Source organism: Malaclemys terrapin, chromosome 5 (genome assembly GCF_027887155.1).
Source record: "Malaclemys terrapin pileata isolate rMalTer1 chromosome 5, rMalTer1.hap1, whole genome shotgun sequence".
NCBI classification, from domain to species: domain Eukaryota; kingdom Metazoa; phylum Chordata; order Testudines; family Emydidae; genus Malaclemys; species Malaclemys terrapin.
The window spans coordinates 120,925,061-120,949,129 of record NC_071509.1 but is presented as its reverse complement, the minus strand read 5'-3'; the positions used below and the strand labels follow the sequence as shown (position 1 = coordinate 120,949,129).

The 24,069-nt window shown below is 41.6% G+C and overlaps 1 protein-coding gene across 7 annotated transcripts in view; it reads left to right on the top strand.

Moving 5' to 3' along the window:
* LOC128838332 (protein FAM13A-like) overlaps nucleotides 1–24,069 on the top strand; it is a 359,314-nt gene that overhangs the window by 242,472 nt on the left and 92,773 nt on the right. For 6 of the 7 annotated variants that reach the window (XM_054030435.1, XM_054030434.1, XM_054030433.1 and 3 more), the window contains one exon: nucleotides 7,023–7,195. In XM_054030435.1, coding sequence (XP_053886410.1) covers nucleotides 7,023–7,195 — 173 coding nt within the window. Of the gene's footprint in view, nucleotides 1–7,022; nucleotides 7,196–14,518; nucleotides 14,538–24,069 lie in introns of those variants that run through there. The other variant, XM_054030440.1, reaches the window with a different exon arrangement.

Below are 24,069 nucleotides of genomic sequence, written 5' to 3'. Positions count from 1 at the left end.
CTGACCATTTATTCCTACCCTTTGTTTCCTGTGTTTTAACCAGTTACTCATCCAGGAGGGGACCTTCCCTCTTATCCTATGACTGCTTACTCATAAGAGGACATTCCGTCTTATCCCATGACTGCTTATATCGTGTACTTAAATCAGTTTGCCTACAATTTGTTAAGGGCATAAGGGGAACTTTCTGCTAATTCCTGGCCTTGGATCACTAATCCCCATATCTACACGGCATGTTAGTCTGCTCTGTTTGCACACACGTTTATTTATTTATTTATTTATTTATTTTATTCCTTATTCGTTATAGTGTTCTAGTAGAATTGTTTACATCTTCGAGGGTGTAATTCCTGCTGCCCCTAATGTGGAGCTGTACCTTAAAGTCACAACTGAGCCTTGTATTTTGCACAGAATAATGTGTGTGTGTGTGTGTGTGTGTGTGTGTGTGTACACATAAATGTAGAATAACAACAATTCCATTCAAATCACAGCAGCAGAAAAGCTCTCTATTCAAATAATAATAATAATTAATTTATGATTTTATTAATTGCATGGAGTTTTCTGCTGCTGTGACTTGAATGGAGTTGTTGTTGTTTAACATTTATATTGTGGTAGCATCTAAAGGCCACAGTCAGGTTGGTCCTCATTGTGCTAGGCCCTGTACAGACATAAAACAAATGACAACAGTCCCCACAGCCTCAGGAAAGTGAAGCCTAGGAGTGCCAGCTTTCAAAGAAAAATACTCTTGCCACATTAAGAAAAAATATTGCCACTGAGAGGTCATTTCTTCTTCCCCTGATGAGTTTAGTGGCTACTTAAGTGTGTTTATTTTATAATGCTGTAATTCTAGTTTTAACTGTGATTTTCAATAGATTTCTTCTTCTATGTTCATTAAAAACCAGATAATTATGAGCCTGGTATTGCAGTTCTTAAAATGCATGAGGAGCCCCTTTGAAGCCCACTGGCTGTCCGGGTAAGTAAGAGGCTCTTTGCATTTGTAAGGATTGGAGCATCAGGCCCATATCCTCTTGCTCTTTGAAGTACAGCAGAGCAAATTCTGTTCTATTTAAGGCTTATAATAATGGTAAATTCTTTATATTTCATTCAGTCATCAATGTTTATAGCTTTCAAAGCAGCACAACCAAATGATATCTATATCAGCTAATATATATACATCTCATCATGCTTCATAAACTATAGTAGCATCAGGGATATCTGGATCAATAAGACATTCCACGTGGTCAAAAAAGTATCCAACAGGCTTAATGAACTGGAATCCTCACACCCCAGTACCCCTCGTACTGGCTTCAGACACCCCCGTATCTCCCAGAAGAACACACAGTTTCACTTTTTGTTTCCTCCAGTCACCCTCAAACCAGTCCAACCTGCAGTATGGAACTTCTAAGAGCCGGATTTTGAACTCATACGTCTATGCACACAGCCCCACTGATTTCAATAGAAAATTGCTACTGCATGAGATGGGGTGGCAAAATCTGGCTGTAACATTCAAAAGGTGAAATCCTGGCCCATTGACAAATGGGCCCTATTTACCCCTGGCAAAATGCCTATTGACTTCAGGGAGGCCTAGTTGTGCAGTCTAGAGGCTGTAAGCCAGAGACACTGAACAAATGCTCTTTCACTTAGTTTATCTGTTGCTGAATTCACTCTGCCTCTGGTGCATGTGACATAAATGATAGAACAGGGAAAGGTCACTCTGTCTGACATGCCCGTCTCTTCTCAGTTCATCTTAATCCCACCTTCCTCCTTTATTCCCGTGGAGTCAGTCCCATGCTCGTGCAGGAACAAGGGTAAATGCTTCTTATGGTCATCTGTACCCTTATTTTATCTACTGTAGAAACTTAGATCATGCCAGCTTCAGGTCTTCTCTCGTGCCTGTGCATACACATGGTGAAACGGTAGCCAAGTGACGTGAAATTATACCTGCTTACAGTGGAAAATTGAAAGCCTGAGATTTCCCTTTTTAGTGACCCCCTCCACTTCCACACAGGCCTGCACCGGTATACCTGGGTTTCTCTTTGCACTGACATCTCGGATACATTTACAGTTTTCATTTTACATGAGGAAAATAATAATGCTCTATGAGGCACCTCGCTAATCCCTGCCTTAGTCTGAGGAGGGCTCCAACAGCCACAGGCAACACAAGCGTTCCCCTCTTAGCCCAAGCAGGCTTGGCTGTCTCTCTGCAGGTAAGCAATAGGTACACTCCAACCTCCCCCTGCACCCCAAGCATTCTGAGCATGCCCTGGAGTGTTTGGCCCCTCTTCCACTGGACACTCAGAGAATTTGCAGATCCACTACTTCCAAAGGACCAGTACACACCAGTTTACCAGTTACTCCTCAGGATCACCACTCTGCTCATCACACAGCACATAGATACATTTACCGTAAAAAGAAGAATTTTGTTTAAAAAAGAAGCAAGATTTGAGAAGAAGCAAGTAGAATTAATGGAAACAAATGGTTACATATATAAAATAAAATTATAACATGTTTTTTAGAGCCTAAACTTGCTTAGATAGTTTATTGTCAGATCACATAGAGCAAAAGCTTACCCAAAATCCTTCCAGTGTATTACAGCCAGACTTGGCTGTGGTCTCACGTTCATGAGATAAGTCACTGTCCCCTTGCCTACTCAGTGGAAAAATCCCATCTCTTTGCAATCCCAGATATACATAACAGTGCTTTGATCTTATTATTTGTAAACAGGACACCCTCTACTCATTGTTCTTTCCTGTGACCTCCTTCTCTTGTTGACCTTACAGTCTTTTAATTTGTATCTGGCTCCACATGCAGATAGGTTTACATTGTGGGACACAAAATGCACACTATACAGTTGACCAGACACAGAGAGAGAAGCATGTCCTATCCCCTGCCTGACCAGAATCTCTCCACAGCATGTTACCTCCTGGTGACCTACTTTTAACTTCAAGGCTTTAAGAACTTAATTTCCAGTATAGATACCTAACTTCATAAATATTACTGATACGTACGTTTCATAATGACTAGCATGACCAGTGCGTTCCTGGTTCTTGGTAAAGACCTCACATGCCACCTTTGCCATGCTACTATGTAGCATCAGACCCAGAGGATCCCTGTAAACCCCTGCGCCCTCTGCCAGTTGGCACCAAGAAGTTCCTAGGTCACCCGGAGGATGGTAGGAATTGTCTCCTGTGTACCTGTTGGAACAGGACCTCTCCATTGCTCCTCTACTGTCAATTTCATACCAGCCCCAGCACCTGCAGCTGCATCACCACCAATGGTCCTGAGATTTTGGACAGTGTTCTGACAGTTTAAGAAATTCCCCAAAAGTGAGAGTCACAGGCCAAAAGCCTGAAACTGGGTAGATATGAGTGCAACTATTATGATCCTTTTCATAAACCTATTCATAACCAATTTCCAGAGACATCTATAATTCTCTCTCATAAATCTGAGAATCTCTATTAGATCACCTCAGAGTTATCTTATGCAGTGTCGTTGTAGCTGTGTTGGTCCCAGGATATTAGAGAGACAGGGTGGGTGAGGTAATAACTTTTATTAGACCAACTTCTGTTGGTGAGAGAGACAAGCTTTCGAGCCACACAAACCTTCAGGGCCTGAAGAAGAGCTCTGTGTAAGCTCAAAAGCTAGTCTCTCTCAGCAACAGAAGTTGGTCTAATAAAAGATATTAGCTCACCCACCTTGTGTCTCAGAGATATATTGTTGTTATTCAGAACAGACAGGAGTGTCTGTAAGATAAATTCATGGAGGTTAAGTCCATTAATGCCTATTCGCCAGGATGGGTAAGGAATGGTGTCCCTAGCCTCTGTTTGTCAGAGGATGGAGATGGATGGCAGGAGAGAAATCACTTGATCATTACCTGTTAGTAGGGTGACCAGACAGCAAGTGTGAAAAATCGGGACAGGGGATGGGGGGTAATAGGAGCCTATATAAGAAAAAGCCCCAAATATTGGGACTGTCCCTATAAAATTGGAACATCTGGTCACCCTACCTGTTAGGTTCACTCCTTTTGGGGCACCTGGCATTGGCCACTGTCAGTAGACAGGATACTGGGCTGAATGGACCTTTGGTCTGAGCCAGTATGGCCATTCTTATGTAACAATCAGGGTTCAGTCACCTAAAGGGGAGAACAGAAGGTTTAAACCCCCCAAATAAGCAGCTAAATCGATTGTATCCAATGCTATTGTACTATAAAATATATTGAGTAAGGTCTTTTATGAAACCATATATTGTTCTGAAATTGATGTCGCTATCAGATATGTATACAGACTATGGTTATAAATGTATGTATTTGTGTATATAGAAAACTGTACTCCTAATCTGTGGGGCAGCTTCAGATCCACCTCACAGCAGGGTGGTGAAGCAGTCAAGAAGGGAGAAGCATCTCCCAAGCCAGATGTTTACACACAGCCAACTTCAAGTACCCCTCCATTATCCAGCCCAGGAAATGACAATGAGGGACCATTAGAGTTAATGTGAAAACATTGAATCAGCTGAGAATTTTCTCACATTTCATACCTATAGTGACTGAAGAAAAATACTGCAACCCCTTTTAAAATGGAAGGGGTTGGAAGTGAAATCCATCCAGAAACTGAGGGACAGCCTCTAGGCGGGAGGCTGGGTGTGAACATTGGTTCCTTCCACCCACCCCCAACCCCCCCCCGTGATAGACAGGAGGTATGCTTGCTGGGAAACTGTGCAAATACAATAGTTAACTTGTATTAGAAAAAAATATTTTATCTACTATGGAAGTGTAAAGTCCGAGGATGCGACTTTATATTTAGTTTCTGTGTAATTTGTATGTGTTTGCTTCCCCATATTATTTCATATGTGAATCAGTGGGTTTTCTGTTAAATAAACTTTTGTTTTTTATTCCAAGCAGGTTTCTGGTGTGTAAATTGTGGGGAGTGTGGGGAGAACAAAGTGACGTGATAACTGGGGGGCTGGTTTCTCATAGACTCATAGACTTTAAGGTCAGAAGGGACCATTATGATCATCTGGTCTGACCCCCTGCATGCTGCAGGCCACAAAACCGTCCCTACCCCTTCCCTTGACTCTGCTGTTGAAGTCCCCAATCCTGTGTTTTAGTGACTTCAATTGGCAGAGACCCTCCTGCTAGTGATCCCTGCCCCATGCTGCAGAGGAAGGCGAAAAACCTCCAGAGGCTCAGCCAATCTACCCTGGAGGAAAATTCCTTCCCGACCCCAAATATGGCGATCAGTAAGACCCCGAGCATGTAGGCAAGAGTCTCTAGCCTGACCCCTGTTAGCCATTATACTATTTACCTACCATTGCTTGGTATTCCTTGGCTATTATGTTTTACCATTAAACCATTCCCTCCATAAACTTATCTAACTTAATCTTAAAACCAGACAGGTCCGTCGCCCCCACCATTTCCCTCGGAAGGCCGTTCCAATATTTCACCCCTCTGACGGTCAGAAACCTTCGTCTAATTTCAAGCCTGAACTTCCCCACGGCCAGTTTGTATCCATTCGTTCTCGTGTCCACATTAGTACTAAGCTGGAATAATTCCTCTCCCTCCCTTGTATTTATCCCTCTGATATATTTAAAGATAGCAATCATATCCCCCCTCAGCCTTCGTTTTGTCAGACTAAACAACCCAAGCTCCTCTAGTCTCCTTTCATACAACAGGTTTTCCATTCCTCTGATCATCCTAGTCGCCCTTCTCTGCACCCGTTCCAGTTTGAGTTCATCTTTTTTAAACATGGGAGACCAGAACTGCACACAGTACTCCAAATGAGGTCTCACCAGCGCCTTATACAACGGAAGCAGGACCTCCTTATCCCTACTAGATATACCTCGCCTAATGCATCCCAAGACCACATTGGCTTTTTTCACCGCCACATCACATTGTCGACTCATAGTCATCCTGCGGTTTCACGCCATCAGGGGCGACGAACCAGAGGGGAACTGTCCGAGTGTCTGGTAGTTAAGAACTCGGATAGCACAGATATAGGGAGACTTGGGACTAGAAAGGCTGTTGGCGTCACCCTCCAAGGGGTAACTTGACTGGTGGAAGCCAGAGTGAGACCTTGTGCTTGTGGGCAGGATACTGGTATCAGGGATCTGAGCCATAGCAACACAGAATTAAGACATCTTAAGGTTACAGGGCAGGCGGTGACAGAACCCCTTACAGGTAGGGGTGATTTCAAAAACATCACAGTGGCTTCATAGCAAAAATTTTGGCAACATAAAAATATAAATCCCTTTCCTCCCCAAGTAACAGGTGTTCCATATGTAATTACTTCAAGAAAATCCATCTTTTCCCTCCTTTTATACTTAATTCCTGCATGACTTCTATCAATTGCTGTCCCCAAGAACTAATATTTTTCCTGTGTTGTAACAATATTTTTCTTTCGGTTCCTGTTTATACTTCCTAACCTTTCCGGTCCAAATTCCCCATTTGGATGTGTGTGCGCGTCACCTGTCCAAGTCAGTGGGAGTCATGCATGGACATATGAGTGCAGAATTCATCATTGAGAGATTTTGTTCAAAATTAAACCATACTATTTTTGAGCATCCTTGTCGATATATTTATCCTGGGGAACAGACATGCAGTATGTATTGACATTAACTGCAGTTTAAAAAAAATGAAGTATGAGCTGTCCTAACAGATTTAATTCCTTTGCTAGTACTTCCTATCTTTTACAGTCTATTTTTCCTATTGATCTCAAGGAGAAATAATTAATTTGTCTTTTTGTCATCTATGATAACCTACCATCATGTAGAAAATAACTTTCCAGTGATTGCAATTACCTTCCTTTGGTTAATTTCCTTGATGATCAGCTGACACATCTTTTCAGTCTTTATTTTGTTTAATTGTTTTCATCTAGTAAAAGGTTTGGTTTATATGTATTTTATACAAATGTTTTGCAGCCTGTCATTCTTTGTTATTTATACACTATTCTAACATGGCTTTCTGCTACAAATTAGCTGGAAAGGTTGCTGTGCCCGTCTTTCATTTTCATTTTGTTCTTTCTTTTCCTCTCTAGATCACAAAGTCCACGAGGGAAAGATCTGTACAGGAACGCCTCTTGCCACAACCAGAGTTGTCGGATGGAATTCCTCAAGTCAGCCTCCGATTAACTGACAGTAGTGCATGTTTGGAGGAAATGGATTTACCAGATGAAATCTCTTTCATTAACAGTGCTGCATTCTTCTCCAGGTTAGTGCTCCTTTCTTTTCATAAAATATATCTCTGGATGTGTTTATATTCAGAGTATTAATATATAGCCAGGACATAAAGCAGGTGTGTAGCTTTGTATCCGTATTGTAAATGCTGCTGATGCTCAGATTTTAATCTTAAAGCAGTCAGTTCCTTTTACATTAAATAGGGCCTGCATCATGTTACCATCTGCATGGAATAAAACATTATGCTACATGCCTAACTAAGCAAGGGGACCATCATTCACCCAGATTCCCAAATGCCCTGACACTCTTTGAAATGCGGTTTAAGACATCCATGATTTAAGACTAATGTATTTCTATGATACTAACTGTGAACTCTGGAAAATATTCAAATATACTCTTAAGAAGAGGATACATCCCATTTTGATAATGTCTACAATTTTATGTTTCATAGGCATGTGGGGGCAATTTTTAAGCACTCCTGTTGTGAACCAGTGAAGAGGGAAGAAGGGTAGCTTAAAAATACTTTTAAAAAATAAAATTTCTCAGCCAGGCTGTAATAAAAGGGCATCAATTCATTTTTTGCTTTTTTCAGTTTATTACGTTAGGTTTAATATTGAAACAGATTTCACTAAGTGGTAGAACTTAATTCCATATTGTTTTCTTTATATACCATTACCTGGCAATCCAGCTCTTTTCTTTATTTATAGACATGTTCATGCACACATGTACCTACTCTTATGGGACACGTATGCATAGGGCTAAATTATTAAAAACATGCGTGCTCCAAATGGAGTAGTAAAAAGCAACAGAGGGTCCTGTGGCACCTTTGAGACTAACAGAAGTACTGGGAGCATAAGCTTTCGTGGGTAAGAACCTCACTTCTTCAGATGCAAGAAGTGAGGTTCTTACCCACGAGAGCTTATGCTCCCAGTACTTCTGTTAGTCTCAAAGGTGCCACAGGACCCTCTGTTGCTTTTTACAGATTCAGACTAACACGGCTACCCCTCTGATAAATGGAGTAGTGTGTGTAAACAGATAGTCAGATGCATATATAAAAAGAACACACATGTTTGTTCCCCATAAAAATTTGCATGCATATAAACCTGGCCTGTTTTGTAAAGGATTGTGATTGAGAAAGCTGTTACACATTTGAAACTGTGCTGAGAAATGTAGATGTGTTTCTGGAATAACTGAACACACAAACTGATGGAAGGTTGGTCTTGCCGCAGGCTTCCTATGTGACTTTAGTTTCATGACTTAATCTTTCTGTGCCTGAGTTTCTCTGTTAGTAAAATGGGATAATAATACGTACTTGGCTTATAGGAAGGTTTTGAAGCTAAATTCATTAAAGTTTTTAAAGTCACCCTTGAATGGAAGGAAGTACAAAATATTATAATACTTTTAAAAAGTGGTCAATATGGTGCCGTGGTTTCTGAGGCTGCTGTGTAAATGTGAGCACACTGAAAATGTGTGCATATGTACATTATATATTACATCTGTATGTGTCTGCACGCGCACACACAGGATGGACGATGCTCTGGGAATGAATGAGTTGTGTAGTGCAGTGGTTCTCAACCAGGGGTACGCGTACCCATGGGGTACAGAGAGGTCTTCCGGGAGTACATCAGCTCATCTAGATATTTGCCTAGGTTTACAACAGGCGACATAAAAAACACTAGTGAAGTCAGTACAAACTAATATTTCATACAATGACTTATTTATACTGCTCTATATACTATACACTGAAATGTAAGTACAATATTTATATTCCAATTGATTTATTGTATATTTATATGGTAAAAACGAGAAAGTAAGCCATTTTTCAGTAATAGTGTGCTGTGACACTTCTTTATTTTTATATCTGTTTTTGTAAGCAAGTAGTTTTTAAATAAGATGAAACCTGGGGGATACACCAGACAAATGAGACTCCTGAAAGGGGTACAGTAGTCTGGAAAGGTTGAAAGCCACGGTTGTAGTGAACGGGGCTGTTGTTTGTAGGTCTCCTGTCTCAGCTTGTAGAAGTTGGAAGATGTGTGGTGAATGAGGCATCAAACTGCAGGAAGAAATAGGATGGTCTTGTGGTTAAGGCTTTTCAATGCTATGATGTAAGTTGAATGCCGTGATACATGTTGAACATTGTAGAATTGAATTCTGTCCCTGCCTCTACCACAGAATTCCCGTGTGATGATGAGTAAGTACTTACACCAGATTTTCCCAGGTGGTCACCAGTTGTGAGTTCTGCATTTTCTGGGTGCCAAACTTGAGACCCGAGGGCCTGGATTGTAGAAGTGCTGAGCACTTAAGCTGCAGCCAAGTTCAACAGGAGCTGCACCTTGAACATATAATGTGCTATAAAAATGCTAGGTCCTCTGAAGAATTATGCCCTAAGCATCTCAAACTGGGCACTACTGACCTTAATATCTATGTGCCTCAGTCCCCCATCTTCGGAGTATGGTGGAAATAAATTCATTAGGGTTTGTGATACCCTCGTATGGAACAATGAGGATAAAAAATATGGAATAGCTACCCATTTAGTGAGCCCTTTCCATTCTGTGCACTGAATGAGACCAGGGTCCCATGGGAAAAAAAATGATATTGAGTATGTGATCATATAATTAAAGACTGTATCGTAATGCGTGCGCAAAAGGGGCCAAATTAAAGCTGCGTGGGTACCTTAATTCTGGCATTTCCTAACCTTTGAGTGCTTGACTTTGCTAACTTGATGTTCTTTTAACATAGTGTTTGTGTGTAATATATACATATACACATATAACAATGACACTCACCTACTTTCTAAAGCACTTTGTGATCTACTGATGAGAAGCACATATAAGAGTATGTACATTGTGCTGCATGATTTCTGAGCTCTCCTCTCCATTGAATTATATTCAAAACATTCCTTTCAGACTGAGGCAATTTCAAGACACTTCATCTTCCTTTAGCACTCCTTGAACTTTTGAAAATCCCTTTCCCCAATGAATGACTGATTGTAACAAATGTCTAGGGTAGGGGAAAAGGGGTGGGGCTGATTTTTCGTAAGTATCACTTACTGCTTGCATAGTTACAGTCTTAATTAGAACAAATTATAAGCTACCTATAAAATGCTAAGTCGTAGTTCATAAAAAAGTCTTGTTTTTATGTGCTCATGTTACTGAGGATTGCCTGTTTGCAAACTCAGATTTTTGATCTGAAGAAATGGATGGAGAATGTTGTTCTTTTCACAAAAGTAATGTTAATGATGTGGCTCTGGCATATGCACAGTACACAAATACTTTGGCTTCTAATATTTGCAGAGCTGGGCGAAGTATTTGGACTGGAAACAGTATTCCTGAACTCATTCTGCCATGTATGGTTTTGTGTTGAGGGGATCATGGTTGCAAGGGTTCCCTCTCAATTGAAAGCATGCCCAGCTGCACCCCCTGCTGGCAGCCACTGCACATTGAGCACTGCCTACTGAGTTGTGAAGCTTCCTTCACAGTAGGCATCTCCCCTCCACTGGAGATTTCCTCTCTTGTTGTCGGAGGGAGGAAGGGACTCTAGGCCTTCCCACTAACCCTGCTTCTCCACAGGGAAGGGGCTTCTGGAATTGCTGGGGAAGGGAGCTATGAAGCTCCTGCTCCTTTCCATAGGTCCTATCCTCCTGTGGCTGCCGCTAGTAACAAAAAGAAGCAAGCTGGACTGAGGAGGGGGAAAAGTTGGTTCTGGGGGAGGGGAGAGATGGAATGTGGCAAACCAAACCAAACAGAGAAATCCATTTTTTGTTGGTGGCGGTGTTCCAGGCTCTCTTCTGTTCTAGTATTCATCAGACAAGGCTGCTCAGTACCTGTTTGGAAAAACATTCACCTTCTGTTTGAGGCATTCTCCCTCAGCCATCGAGCACATTCATCCGTAGTAATTTTTCCCAGAAGCATAGTCATGGCTCAGCTTTCTGTCGTGGTGGGCTGTCAGATTTAACCATTTGCCAGTAATCTCACCTAGTAGGCCACCGCCACCACAATCGCAGCTGCCTGAATCTGTTCTACAATGGTGCTCATTGTTCAGCTTGAATCATTAACTGGAAAAGGGACACTTTTCTTTCGTTTGAAAATGAATTTTGTAATTCTTAATTGGTGTAATTTTTCCAAAGTCATTTTTGGTTTGATTTTTGAATTCCACTAATAAAGAAGGTTTTCTTCAGATTGGCACCATAGTAATGGATTATAACATTTAATAGGGATCAAGAATTTTCAACTGCACTTACAGAAAGTGTCTCTAGGAAGAAGAAAAGGAGACTTAGGTTGTTTGTATTCATGTTTTTGGCAGTATTTAGAACACAACTTCAACAAGTGTTATGTTGTCATTATACAGTATACTTGTAATTAAAACCCTAAGTATTAGGTACCAGATACAGTGTTCACTGTTGGCTGTGGAATGGCTTATTACCCTTTTATGTTAAAAGTACAGTTTGTCCCTTTGCAGGTATGATATTATTTACTCCGGGGTATTTTTTAAAAAGGTTCTGCTGTAGTTTCATTGATAGGAAAATAATTTAAGAATATAAAAACAGCTATACTGGGTCAGACCAGTCCATCTAACCCAATCTCCTGTCTTCCATTAGTGGCCAGTGCCAGATACTTCGGAGGAATGAACAGAACAGGGCACTTATCAATGGATCATATGGAACTGTTCCACACCCCTAATCATTTTTGTTGACCTTCTCTGTACTTTTTTCATTTGTAATATACTTTTTTTGAGATGGGGCAACCAGAACTGCACACAGTCTTCAAGATATAGACATACCGTAGATTTACATAGTAGCAATATGATATTTTATCTCTTATTATCTGTCCCTTTCCTAAAGGTTCCTAATATTGTTAGCTTTTTTGACTGCCACTGCACCTTGAGCAGATGTTTTCAGAGAACTATCCTCCATGACTGTAAGATCTTTCTTGAATGGTAATTTAGACCCCTTCATTTTGTATCTATAGTTGGGATTATGTTTTCCTATGTGCATTACTTTGAACTTATTAACATTGAATTTCTTCTGCCATTTTGTTGCCCTGTCACCGAGTTTTGTGAGATCCCTTTGGGATCCCATCTTCTTCTCAGTCTGCTTTGGATTTAACTATCTTGAATAATTTAGTATTTTCTGCAAATGTTGCCACCTCACTGTTCACCCTCTTTTTTTCAAATCATTTATGAATATTTTACATGGCACAGGTCCCAGTACAGATTACCTCTCTCCTTCGTTTCCTATCTTTCAACCAGTTACTGATCCACGAGAGGACCCTCTCTCTTATCCCATGACTGCGTACTTTGCTTAAGAGCATTTGGTGTTGGACCTTTTCAAAGACTTTCTGAAAGTCCAAGTACGCTATATCCACTGGATTATCCTTGTCCACATGCTTCTTGGCGCTCTCAAAGAATTCTAATAGATTGGTGGGGCATGATTTCCCTTTACAAATTTAAATATGCCAAGTATTGTTTGCAGTCAAGGTATATTGCAATGCATAAAATATGTACTTTACCCTTTCTGAAGTCCCTGCCCTACACAGTGTTGACTGTTGATATAGAGAACAATTTTATGTTGAGGTTGATGTATTTCTGTATGTATAAAAAGAGATAATTTTGTCTTTCCAAAATAGGTGGAGTACTGTTTGTACCAGCAATCTGTGCCAGTACCTAATGTATATGTTCTCTCAAAAATTACATCATCTTTAAAACTATGTGCTATGGGCAAACTGCTTTGCATATAGTAGCAGAAAAACACAACTTTAAGCCAGGCACTGTGGAAGAAGAGGTAAAGTGAATAAACATGCGCACACACATATTTTTGTAGGACTTCTCCCATTTTTGAAAGTGTATAGGTATAACTGGCTGTCAGAGCTCTACCAGCTAGAAAAGAGGAACATGCATAAGGCTCTGATCCAGCAAAGCACATGCTTAACTTTAAGCACTGGTCCCATTGACTTCATTGGGATTAATTGTGTACTTAAAGTTTTGCATGGCTTAAGTGCTTTGGATTGAGGTTCAAATGGATTTTTTGTTTAAGGAACAGGGTGCGTGAAGCTTATTCAGTCACAAAGGAGGAAAGGCCTCCTTCTGCCAAAGTCTCTTAACATAAAAGTTTGAAGCTTCATGTGCCCAAATATAACAGTAACAGAAAGTGTAACACTTTCTACAGCCCAAAGGTAACAGTGAAAAATGCTTCCCACAGCCAGAGCCCAAGGTGGGAGAGTGTTGTGTTGAGCAGAGGTCCTTTCTGGATGCTGTTTATATTTCTGTAGAGTACCAGATGTTTGCTACCTATAGACTTGTTAGCATCACCATCATGAATCCCCTGCCAATTAATAAGGCTTTGCGGCATATCGCTCGTAGCCATTGCATATTGGGGCTGTATCCGTTCTTGATCCTGGCAGCATTTTCAAGAACATCTGTCTGTACTGGGAGATTAACACCCTACTTGCTAGACACAGCCATTACACACAGGCTTATCCAGCTAAGAAGTGTTTTTCCAGATACCTGCCTTATCACCAATTTACATATTCAGGTGGTGGAGAAAAAATCTGCAGGGAAATGGAAAGAAAAATGACATGCAGATTCCAGGACCTGAAATCTTAGAGCAGTCAGTCTGAAGTCACTTGGGGATCATAAAGTGTAAACCAGCTTTTGAAGTGCTTTCCATCCATTCTCCCCTTGTGTCATAGATCACAAACTCGTGTTTATGACTGCCGTTTCAGCTACCGCGGGATTTGCCAGCAGAGCTACGCTGTAGTAGCTTTCCAGCCTTCGAATGTTTTCAAAGGGAAGCTTTTTTTACTTGAACATTTCTTTCACAAAGTAACTTATACTGCCTCTTGCCCTAATTCCTACCATCGTATTGGTCACGTGCTCATATGTCGTTAAAACAAGGTGTGGGCTTGTGTACATAGCTGCACCCTGTTCTTAAGGACGATGTTGGTGTGTTCGAACCGTAAACTGCTGAGGTGTCGATACGTATATCCGTACACTCTAAAATAGGTACATAACATAAACACTGGCCTTTTCTTTTGCGCTCTTGTGGCTTTCTTTTTAGCAACTCTCCTTTAAAAGCAACACAAGCAAAAACTTGTCATTGTTCTGTGGTATGTGATGTGATAAGAACTTGATTACTTATTGCTGATAGAACAAATCAAGCAGACCTTTTTTTTAGTTTATCTGGGCATTACATTTGGAACATATTTATTACCCAAACTAACAACTTCCCTTATCACTCAGGAGCCTCTATAACAGGTTTACATAAGGGATCAGAACCAAACAACAATCCCTGCCCTGTGAGCTCTCCCCAATCTTGGAGAAAGCTGCTGATTTCTCAACAATGAAGCAAAGAATTAGGGTGAGGTTGATTATAGAGAGTGGTAAGTTCTTTGGGATAAGGAATATCTTCCTATATGTCTGCATAGTGTCTAGCACCTTTGTGGGGCTGTAGTAATATCCTTAATAAATAATGACTCAGTGAGGTACTATTTTTCATTTAATTGAGATTTGTTTTCTCTGTGTCTGCCTCTCTCTGTGCTTTAGGCTCTGTTGAGTTAGTTTTTCCAAGCTGACTCACTTAATTTTGAGAGTACATTTGTCTCCACCCTCATATGCAATCAATTCCCTTCTTTCTTGCATTGTGAGACGCTGGCAGTATGAACTGTTATATAACAAGTTTTCAAGAACTACATTCTCCCAAGGCACAGGCAACAAAGACTATTGTGATTTATGTTTTTCTTCAGCTTAGGTGATTGTGATCTAGGAGTTGGGTGTGGTCTCAACTTTCCCTTTGTTGTCCCTTGGCCATCTATAATCAGGTCACCTTGTCAATTAAAATAACATGTGAACACATTATTTTTCCTCCTGTAATTCACCTGGTTTAATTGAAAAAAATTTTTTTTTCAGAGGCCCACCTCTTCATCAGCCCAGGACAGGTACATTGCTACCTCTTTGGGCTTAGGGTGTGTACGCTAGACTCAGAACACCTTACTATCAATCCGTGTGGGCATTGGCACTTTCTTGTTTCTAGCAATCATATTTTTGCCTCTTTGCCTAGAATTGCTCTGGTGACACAGTGGTGGCTGGAGAGCTGAAAAGCATTCTAAATATAGTGGTCTGAACAGTGCATCGTAGGTAGAGGTTCAACCAATGGAAACAGCAAGAGTTCTTGATGGGACAAAGAATTAACAGTTGTACATGTGAGAGAAACGTCTATCAATAGTTGCACGTGTGAGACTGCATTTGATTGGCTCATCTTTTTAGTGGCTGATCTGGACAAAATATTCTTCTTTCATTTTGTGTGCAAAGTGACTTTTTTTCCTTGATGTGGAAACTATTCTGGGGACTCAAGAACTATAAGGGTGTGTCTACACTGCAATTAGACACCCGCGGCTGGCCTGTGCCAGTTGACTTGGGCTGGGGCTGCAAGGCTGTTTAATTGCAGTGTAGACTTCCAGGCTCAGACTGGAGCCTGGGCTCTCAGACCCTGTGAGGTGGGAAGGTCTCAGAGCTCAGACTGCAGCGCAAGTCTACGCTGCATTGAAACATCCTGCAGCTTGAGCCCAGGGGGCCTAAGTCGGTTGTCCCGGGCCAGTTGCATCTTGTTGTTTGCAGTGTAGATGTAGCCTAAGAGGCTCCAACAAGCATGTCATTCTAAGAATGATTCTTTATCCCAGTTGAGGCATAAAGAGAAATGTGAAATGAAACTCATTCCACAGTTCAGGCTTTTCCTCACTGAATGGGAGGATTGTTTTTTACTTTCTGCTTTTCCCTGGTGGAGAAAGACTTTTCATCTCATGAGGCCAGTGAGAGCTCCTTACTTTGGTGCCTGAAGAGTCAGATGGAGTAGTGATGCTACATTTCGCCTTAATTAAATTGAACTTCACTCCTCCTTGAAGAGTCTGGAGGCCTTTTCAAGCATGAGATATCAATGGGCTCTTGCACAGAAGAGCAGGCAGCACTCAAATGGCTGATGAAGTTTCAGCCTATGCTTGAAAAGTCAGTTGATTTTTAACCGTGAACACCAAGCTATCCATCTCTGCACATCCTCAGCAGTTCATTATACGCAGATAAAATTGACAGTTCAGAGTACTGACCATTTAATGTTTAATTCTCGAGAATCCGTGGATCCTTTTCTCTTTTATTCTTGGTGTTTTCCCTAATATGCCGGTTGCATTGTTCAGCTCTGAAGATCAGTGTAGCAGGATTCCTTTTCAGACACGAATACACCAGTTATTTTTACATTTGAAGTTGTGTGATTTTTCTTCATGTTGTGCTTTCCAGAGAGCATCTTCCCTGGCCATCTCCAGTAAAAACTGGTATAAAAGGTCACCAGTTCTGAATCAGAATCATGTATTTACTTGTCCACTTTCCCCAGTTCAGTTGCAAGAAATGTGGTATGGAATGTTGTGTGTCGTGTACAGTGCAGCGTTTGCTGAAGGGGTTAAACTATGATTTCTCATGACAAACAGATATTTTTAATCAAGGTAGTCAGCTGGATGTCTATTGAAGAGAGAGGTTAGAAGGGTAGGCTTGTCACTCGGTGCTTCTGTCATTTTGCTTGTATCTGTAATCTGAGCATTTGCAATCCTGTAAAATCCTTCTAACTCATGGCCTAAGGAAAAACAGATTTTCATTTTTATTTTTTGTAAGTGATTTGGGTACTGAAAGGGTCTGCTTACCCACAAGTAGTGGAATCTGCACTTCGCTGCATTAGCAGCATGCCTTAAACTTGACTCAGAAGGACCACTGGTTTAGGGGTCAAAAAGTAGTTTTGTCTCCATATCTGTTTGATCCCTAGTCACTCTGTCAATTGTGGTAGCATGATTTGAGTGCTATGGTGGTGTGGATCACTGGGAAACTCCCAAATGCCCATCTGTTGTTAATGACGTCCAGTCATTAATGACTTGGCAGGAATCTGGCTAGTGACCCACAGTCAAAAGTTTATGTTATCCCATTGCCAATTCACTGAGTCAACCAGGCCTCTCATGATTTCTGTACTTCCTTAGGTTTCAGAGTAGCAGCCGTGTTAGTCTGTATCCGCAAAAAGAACAGGAGTACTTGTGGCACCTTAGAGACTAACAAATTTATTAGAGCATAAGCTTTCGTGGGCTACTGCCCACTTCTTCGGATGCATATAGAGTGGAACATATATTGAGGGGATATATATACACACATACAGAGAGCATGAACAGGTGGGAGTTGTCTTACCAACTCTGAGAGGCCAATTAAGTAAGAGAAAAAAATTTTTTTGAAGTGATAATCAAGCTAGCCCAGTACAGACAGTTTGATAAGAAGTGTGAGAATACTTACAAGGGGAGATAGATTCTATGTTTGTAACGGCTCAGCCATTCCCAGTCCTTATTCAATCCTGAGCTGTTTGTATCTAGTTTGCATATCAATTCCTGCTCAGCAGTCTCTCGTTGGAGTCTGTTTTTGAAGTTTTTCTGTTGTAAGATAGCTACCCGCAGGTCTGTCATTGAATGGCCAGACAGGTTAAAGTGTTCTCCCACTGGTTTTTGAGTATTATGATTCTTGATGTCAGATTTGTGTCCATTAATTCTTTTGCGTAGAGACTGTCCGGTTTGGCCAATGTACATGGCAGAGGGGCATTGCTGGACACATGATGGCATATATCACATTGGTAGATGTGCAGGTGAATGAGCCCCTGATGGTATGGCTGATGTGATTAGGTCCTATGATGATGTCGCTTGAATAGATATCTGGACAGAGTTGGCATCGGGCTTTGTTACAAGGATAGGTTCCTGGGTCAGTGTTTTTGTTCAGTGATGTGTGGTTGCTGGTGAGTATTTGCTTTAGGTTGGGGGGTTGTCTGTAAGCGAGGACAGGTCTGTCTCCCAAGACAGACCTTGTACTTCTTTATTTTATTTTACTCCATCAGAATTTTAGGATCAAGTGGGGATGGATTCATAAAGCTGTGATTTTATTGTGAGTGAATGTTAAAATGATATAATACGCAGGTTAAGAAAAGAGTGTCTGTACATATGGGTAGTGCTTAAATTATTCAAAAGTACAAAGGTTGGTTTAAAAGTAATACAATATACATAGTATATAATCAGCAATAACCCAAATAAGATTAATAAATGTAACGATACAATTTAGATATTAGTATCCGAGTATTTGGGTACATCACTCATGAAAAGTTATACAGAGAGGTGGTTGCAGAAAGCAAATTGATGATTGAGTGAAGATTGTCCCTCAGTAATTGAGAATTTAGGATAGGTTGTCCGTTAGAAAATTCAGTCCTCCTGGGAAGTATTTCATTTACTTTCCCGACTGCACTTCTCATTGACACTCCAGCTCATCTCTCCTGGTATTCCTGATGTCCGGTGATGTGTTCTAGTTAAATTACTGTTAGAAATTACCCAAACATAAATTGATTATAATTGCTCTGCATAGCGCACCGTTGATTTATGCAGCATTTTACAAACACATCCCAAAAGAAGTTCCCTGCTCCAAGATGCTTACAAGCTAGCACACTTATTCCAAATCTTCTTACCATGAATTGTTTACCTTACTTTGGATTGTTGGTATCATGAGACTCTATGAAGTGATTGCAGAATATTTTTAGAGATGTAATTGCCCCTCTGGGCAGCTCTGGCTTTTTAAAATTGTAATCAAGATTTTAAAAATGAGTGGCTCAAGTGTTCATATCATTGCTATGTCTAAACATCTATTACTGCACAGGCCTGGCATGTTGTCTGGACATTTCAGGAATTACTAGTTGCAGTGGCCAGTACCAGATGCTTAAGAGGAAGGTGTAAGAAATACTGCAGTAAGCAGTTATAAAATAACAGGTCTGTAGGGAAAGTTTTCTCTTAAAGCCCTCATTAGTTTGTGATCATCTTATGCCTTGAAGCATGAGGGTTTATATTCCATCCAAACCACTTGAGATTTGATTTTGTTGTTTTAATCCTTTCTATTGTAACTCTGGATGTTCTTGTTATCTATGCAAATGGCCGGTCCTTTTCTGAATCCAGCTAAGCTCTTACCCTCAGTGAGGTCTTGTTCACTCATAAATTGTTCAGAATGGCCACTTCAGAATGACAAGAACCTCCTCTGCCTCAGATTTCAGAGGCAAAGTGTGCGCTTTTTGCAATGCTCGCAGCCTGTATCAGCCTGAGAGCTAAGGATCTAATGTGAATCTTAAACACTGGCCGTAGCAGTGAATGGCACTGATTAATACACTGCTGAGCTGGCACCATTGTATTCAGCTGTGCAGAAAAGCAACATTCATGTTTGTTAATGTGATAGGTTAGGTAAACAGGCCAGGGTGCAGCAGAAACAGCCCATAATTTTGGGTTCAGAGAGCTAACGGCAAACAGGATTCTTGCAGTGAGGGGTTAATATGTGTAAGGCCTTGTCTACACTGCCACGTACAGTGCTGATTGAAACTTTCTTCATCAGCTGTGTAGACATTCCCTAAGTCAAAGGGTTTCTCACAGCCTACGTCTCCCCTCCTCCCAGCATTGGTCTGACTGCCAGTTCTGTCCAAATGCAGAGATCAAGTTACTGTCTACAGCTCACTCTTCTCATTGTGCCTTCCCGCAGAGCCTGAGCCCAGTCATTTCCTCCCAACACCCCTCTCGTGAACCATTTGACTGTCTGGTAATTGCTTCAAAAAGAGCATTCCTTTGTAGTGTATCATTTGCTCAGGAAGAGGCACTAACTCTGGAGGGTATTATACCACCTGTCCCACAACCCATCCTAGTCAGAGTTGGCATCCATGAATCTGATGCTTGCTTTGGAAAATGATTGAGAACAGTGGATTTTTGTGTGATTCTTCTAAAACTTCTTGTAAACAGTTGCAGCTCATCCGCTTCCATACTGTCTACTCCAGAGTAAACAACGTGCTGTAAATACATAGAGCGACGGATTAGCTTTTAATCAATAAAAAATACATTTTTGTAGGATTGTCTCTTTTAATTCTAGATGGAAATGAAGATTGGACCTTTTCAAAGTGACGTGTATTTGTCAGTGTTTGTCACATCAATTAAAAAAGAAACTGTTTGTAATTGTAACAGTTAGGGCTTGATTTTTAACAATGGGAGCTGCTGGGTGCAGAATAAAATCTGACCATTAGAATGGACTTTTCCAAAGTGCTCAGTGTTGGTCGAACTCTGCTCCCTCTGAAATCAGGGGGAGTTTTACAGTTGTCATTGCTAGGAGCAGAGTTAAGTGAGTGATGAGCACTTTCAAAAATCCCACCTGCAGCAGTTAATATTCAAAGTGTTTGTCATCGCAAAGGCAGGCAAAATCAGCTCATACTAGCCAATCAATGTGAATGTAGCATTGCACTCAGGGATGGCATCGTCGGGGCTGACTGAGGCAGAACTATCCCGCTAGCTCTGACGGCAAGCTTACATTGCAGTGGCTGAAAGTATTTGCTTGCCCTTGCATTCTGCCAGCTCTAACTAGCAACCAGAGAATGGCTTTCCCGTCATCATGGGCTCACCCTTATCTTGTCTTTCCTCACTATCTTTGGGAAAGCTGCTCTGTCTGTGGCACTATCCTCACACAACCTCTGCATTCCCCAGCCACTTTGTAGCTGTCCCTTGTGCTCAAGAAGGTTATAAAAATGGTTCAAGGCCTTGTCTGCACAAGCATTTCGCCCAGTGGTGAACCCTCCCCACCCCAGAGAGCATAATTGTTCATTATTTTCAACCAAAATTGATATTAAATCTGCTTAATGTTAAATATGCTCTTAGTCTGCATGAAAAAAGTCTGTTTTTAATCTTCTGTGCCACTGCGCTAGAGGAGTAGTTAGCTTTCGATCTAGAAGCGTCATACCGCTATGGGATCTTGTGTGTTGTTTTATTTATTTGTATTACATGGAATATTTGTATTCCATGCTACATGTAGCATGGAAAGACACCACTCGGGATTAGATTAATAGACTCATAGATTTTAAGGGACCATTATGACCACCTACTCTGACATAACAGGCCAAATAACTTCTGAACCAAGACCTTACCTTCTGAAATGGATACCTAGATGCATAACTAGCCACCTGCACATGTATTTGCATGTACGATGCAGTAAATGCTTCTACACACACCTGTGAAGTCTATCTTCCCTGGCGGGCTCCTGATTTCGGGAGCTCTCTCTTAAGCTCCTAATTAGGAGTCTGAATCTCCTGGGAAAACAAAGAGACTTAAACAGAAAGTGGAGGTAAGATGCTGTACTCTCAAATGCTTCTGCTTTCTGTAGTCTCAGCTCGGTTGCTTTAATCTAGGGGCGGTGCAACCTAGTTGAGGCCAGAGAGACTAGAATCATGTGGGCAGAGCATCTTGCCCCCACTTCTTTTCAGAGCACAGAGATAATGCATTGTATTGCAGATAGCGAGCGTAGCTCCCCATGTGTAGCCGGGAGGGGCTTTCACAGTGAGAGCTAGTGGTGAGAGGAGCAGGGCCAGCAGCAGTGGCAGAGCAGGGGCTGGAATAGGCTTCGAGGATCCCATCTCTCACTGAGCTAGGCAGGTGAGTCTGAACCAGCACCCAGAGACAGTCTCCCCTGAACGAACCAGAAATCTCAGGGATATGGATATGCCCCCCTGGATGTCTATGTTATTTGCTTACCCTCTTTTGGTGGCTGCTGAAGTTTCTGACAGGAGACACCTCCCCTCCCCCAATCAGGTGTCAATGAACAATGGTTTTAAAGTCCTATTTCCAAGTGTTTACTGTAAGTTTGTATTTATCTCTCATTGTCTCTAGGGCACCTAAATGGCTAGTAAAATTATTTATTTTAACTGACTGCTGTGGTATTCCTGTTACTGTAGCAGAGCAACAGGTACTGCGGTGAGGGGGCAGGAGTAGAAAATGAAAATGGAAAAAAGCAAACCCAGAGCAGGCCAGTGGGGTCATATGTATTCCTCAGATGTGTCAACTGAACCATTGCATCATTTGCATAAATTCTCCAGGTTTCAGCCTCCCCAGGTACACACATACCAAACAGCTCTCAGAAACGTACTCCCTCCCAGGAGCAGCTTAGTGCAGTGAGACGAAAAGAGGAGCCGGAGCTAAACTGCTGTTGCTGCCCTAAACCTGAGTCCTGCAGCCCCACCCCTTCCATCAGTGGTGCCTTCTTGCCCAGCCCCAGCCTGGAGTGTGAAGAGCTGGTACTGGGAGCAAGTCTGGAGCCCCACACTTCCTCCAACACGAGCTAGGAACTGCTCACACCCACATCGACCTGACCTTCTCATTAATCATCTGGAGAGAGAGAGAGAGCCTTATATATTGTCACCAGCTACAGGAAACTACCAGTAGTCAGGGGAGAGCTGCTCACTTCTAGAACCAAAGGAACACATTCCCAACAGGCTACTCAGTCACTTTCCATCCAGCCTACCACCAGACACCCAATACATTCTCCTTCACCCAGCCAGTTTCCACAGGATGATCATCATCGTTCACCACTACTACTACCATAAGAATCAATTGCCTGATGGGTTGACACCTTAAAAACTTCTATGAGGTGTTTTAGGAAGTATAGTGGGTGGAGAGATATGAGGTCTGGAGCACGAGAGAAAGAGTGAGTGTTTTGTGAGTGGTCTGTGTGTCATGATTGTGGGAGTTATTTTGGGAATGGGTAACAGTAAAATGGATGAAGTTGGGGGCTGGAGGGAGGATTTTATGCAGAGAATTTACATGGATCATCCCTGAATGGGAAGTTTTAAAATTTGTCACTGATACTTGCTTTTACTTGGGTATTGGATACTTTTCCCCCCACTGCTTTTACAATGCAGAATTGTTAAAATTTGTGTGTGTGTGTGTTTGTGTGTGTGTGTGTGAGAGAGAGAGAGAGAGAGAGAGAGAGAGAGAGATGTGTGAATAGTTTTATAACATTATAATCATTTTTAGAAGAGCGTGAGAAATTTCACTAGACATGAACATACAGGGACTTCATCAGCTTGCAGGGCTAAGGAAAAAACCCACTTTTGAAAAGACTTGTGCAAAACCAGACTTTTTATTTGCTTGCTGTCCTGTATTCTGGAACTTGAACTGAGTGGTGCAGAGGAAGAACCCAGTGAACTTTTGTACCATATGTCTTACCCTGATCCCATGGCACATCGACTGGCACAGTCATTCCTTACGTGATACGTTCCCGGAAAGCCTTTTAGAAACCTATTCCTAGTCCTCCTCCTCTTTCTCCAGCAGGGAAGCCAAGAAGGAACTTCTGTGCCATCTCATGAGGTGATAGGCCGTTGGAACAAATTAAAGCAGCTGATCTCGTGTGTGCCATCCCCTGTAAAGGACATTGCTTCTTTTTCAAGAACAGCAGTGGCATCTAATCTCACTGCCCTGGGAGAGACTGTGAAAGCACTGGGTGTCCTGTTCCATGGGAAATGTAGCTGAGGACATAGTTATAGACCACGATCAGTAACTGAGAGCCTCATGGCCGAGGTGGATACTCTCCTGCTGTCCCAGTGAGTTAAGGAACAATTATTTAAATTGTACAGTTTTTTTAGCTATCTGTTGAAAAGGAATTTCAATTCCTGCATTTTCAGCAAGGACCAGCAGAATTGAAGAAAAAAAGCACTTCATATTCTCCTCCTTTTTATCCAAGGATTATCCTTTTATAGTCTTTAGTCATCAATGCAGAAAATAAAACCTGACAAAATTTAGCTGAGGTTGGCTAGTTTTTTTTTTTGGACAAGAGGGAATCAGTTAGTGAAGCTGGGGAAATACATAGATGATTAAACAAATCCCATCTGCGCAGCTTATCTAAAGCTGAGTCTTCTCCCACGTGGGCAGCTGGAAATGAGTTTCCATTGTCGGGGCAGTCTGCCAGTTGGAACACCTATGCATTGTTAAAAGCCACAAAGGTCACAAGGCGGATGTAGACAGCACACTCATTATGGAGGAGCACTAGCCCCTCCTTAGCTAAGGTCACAGC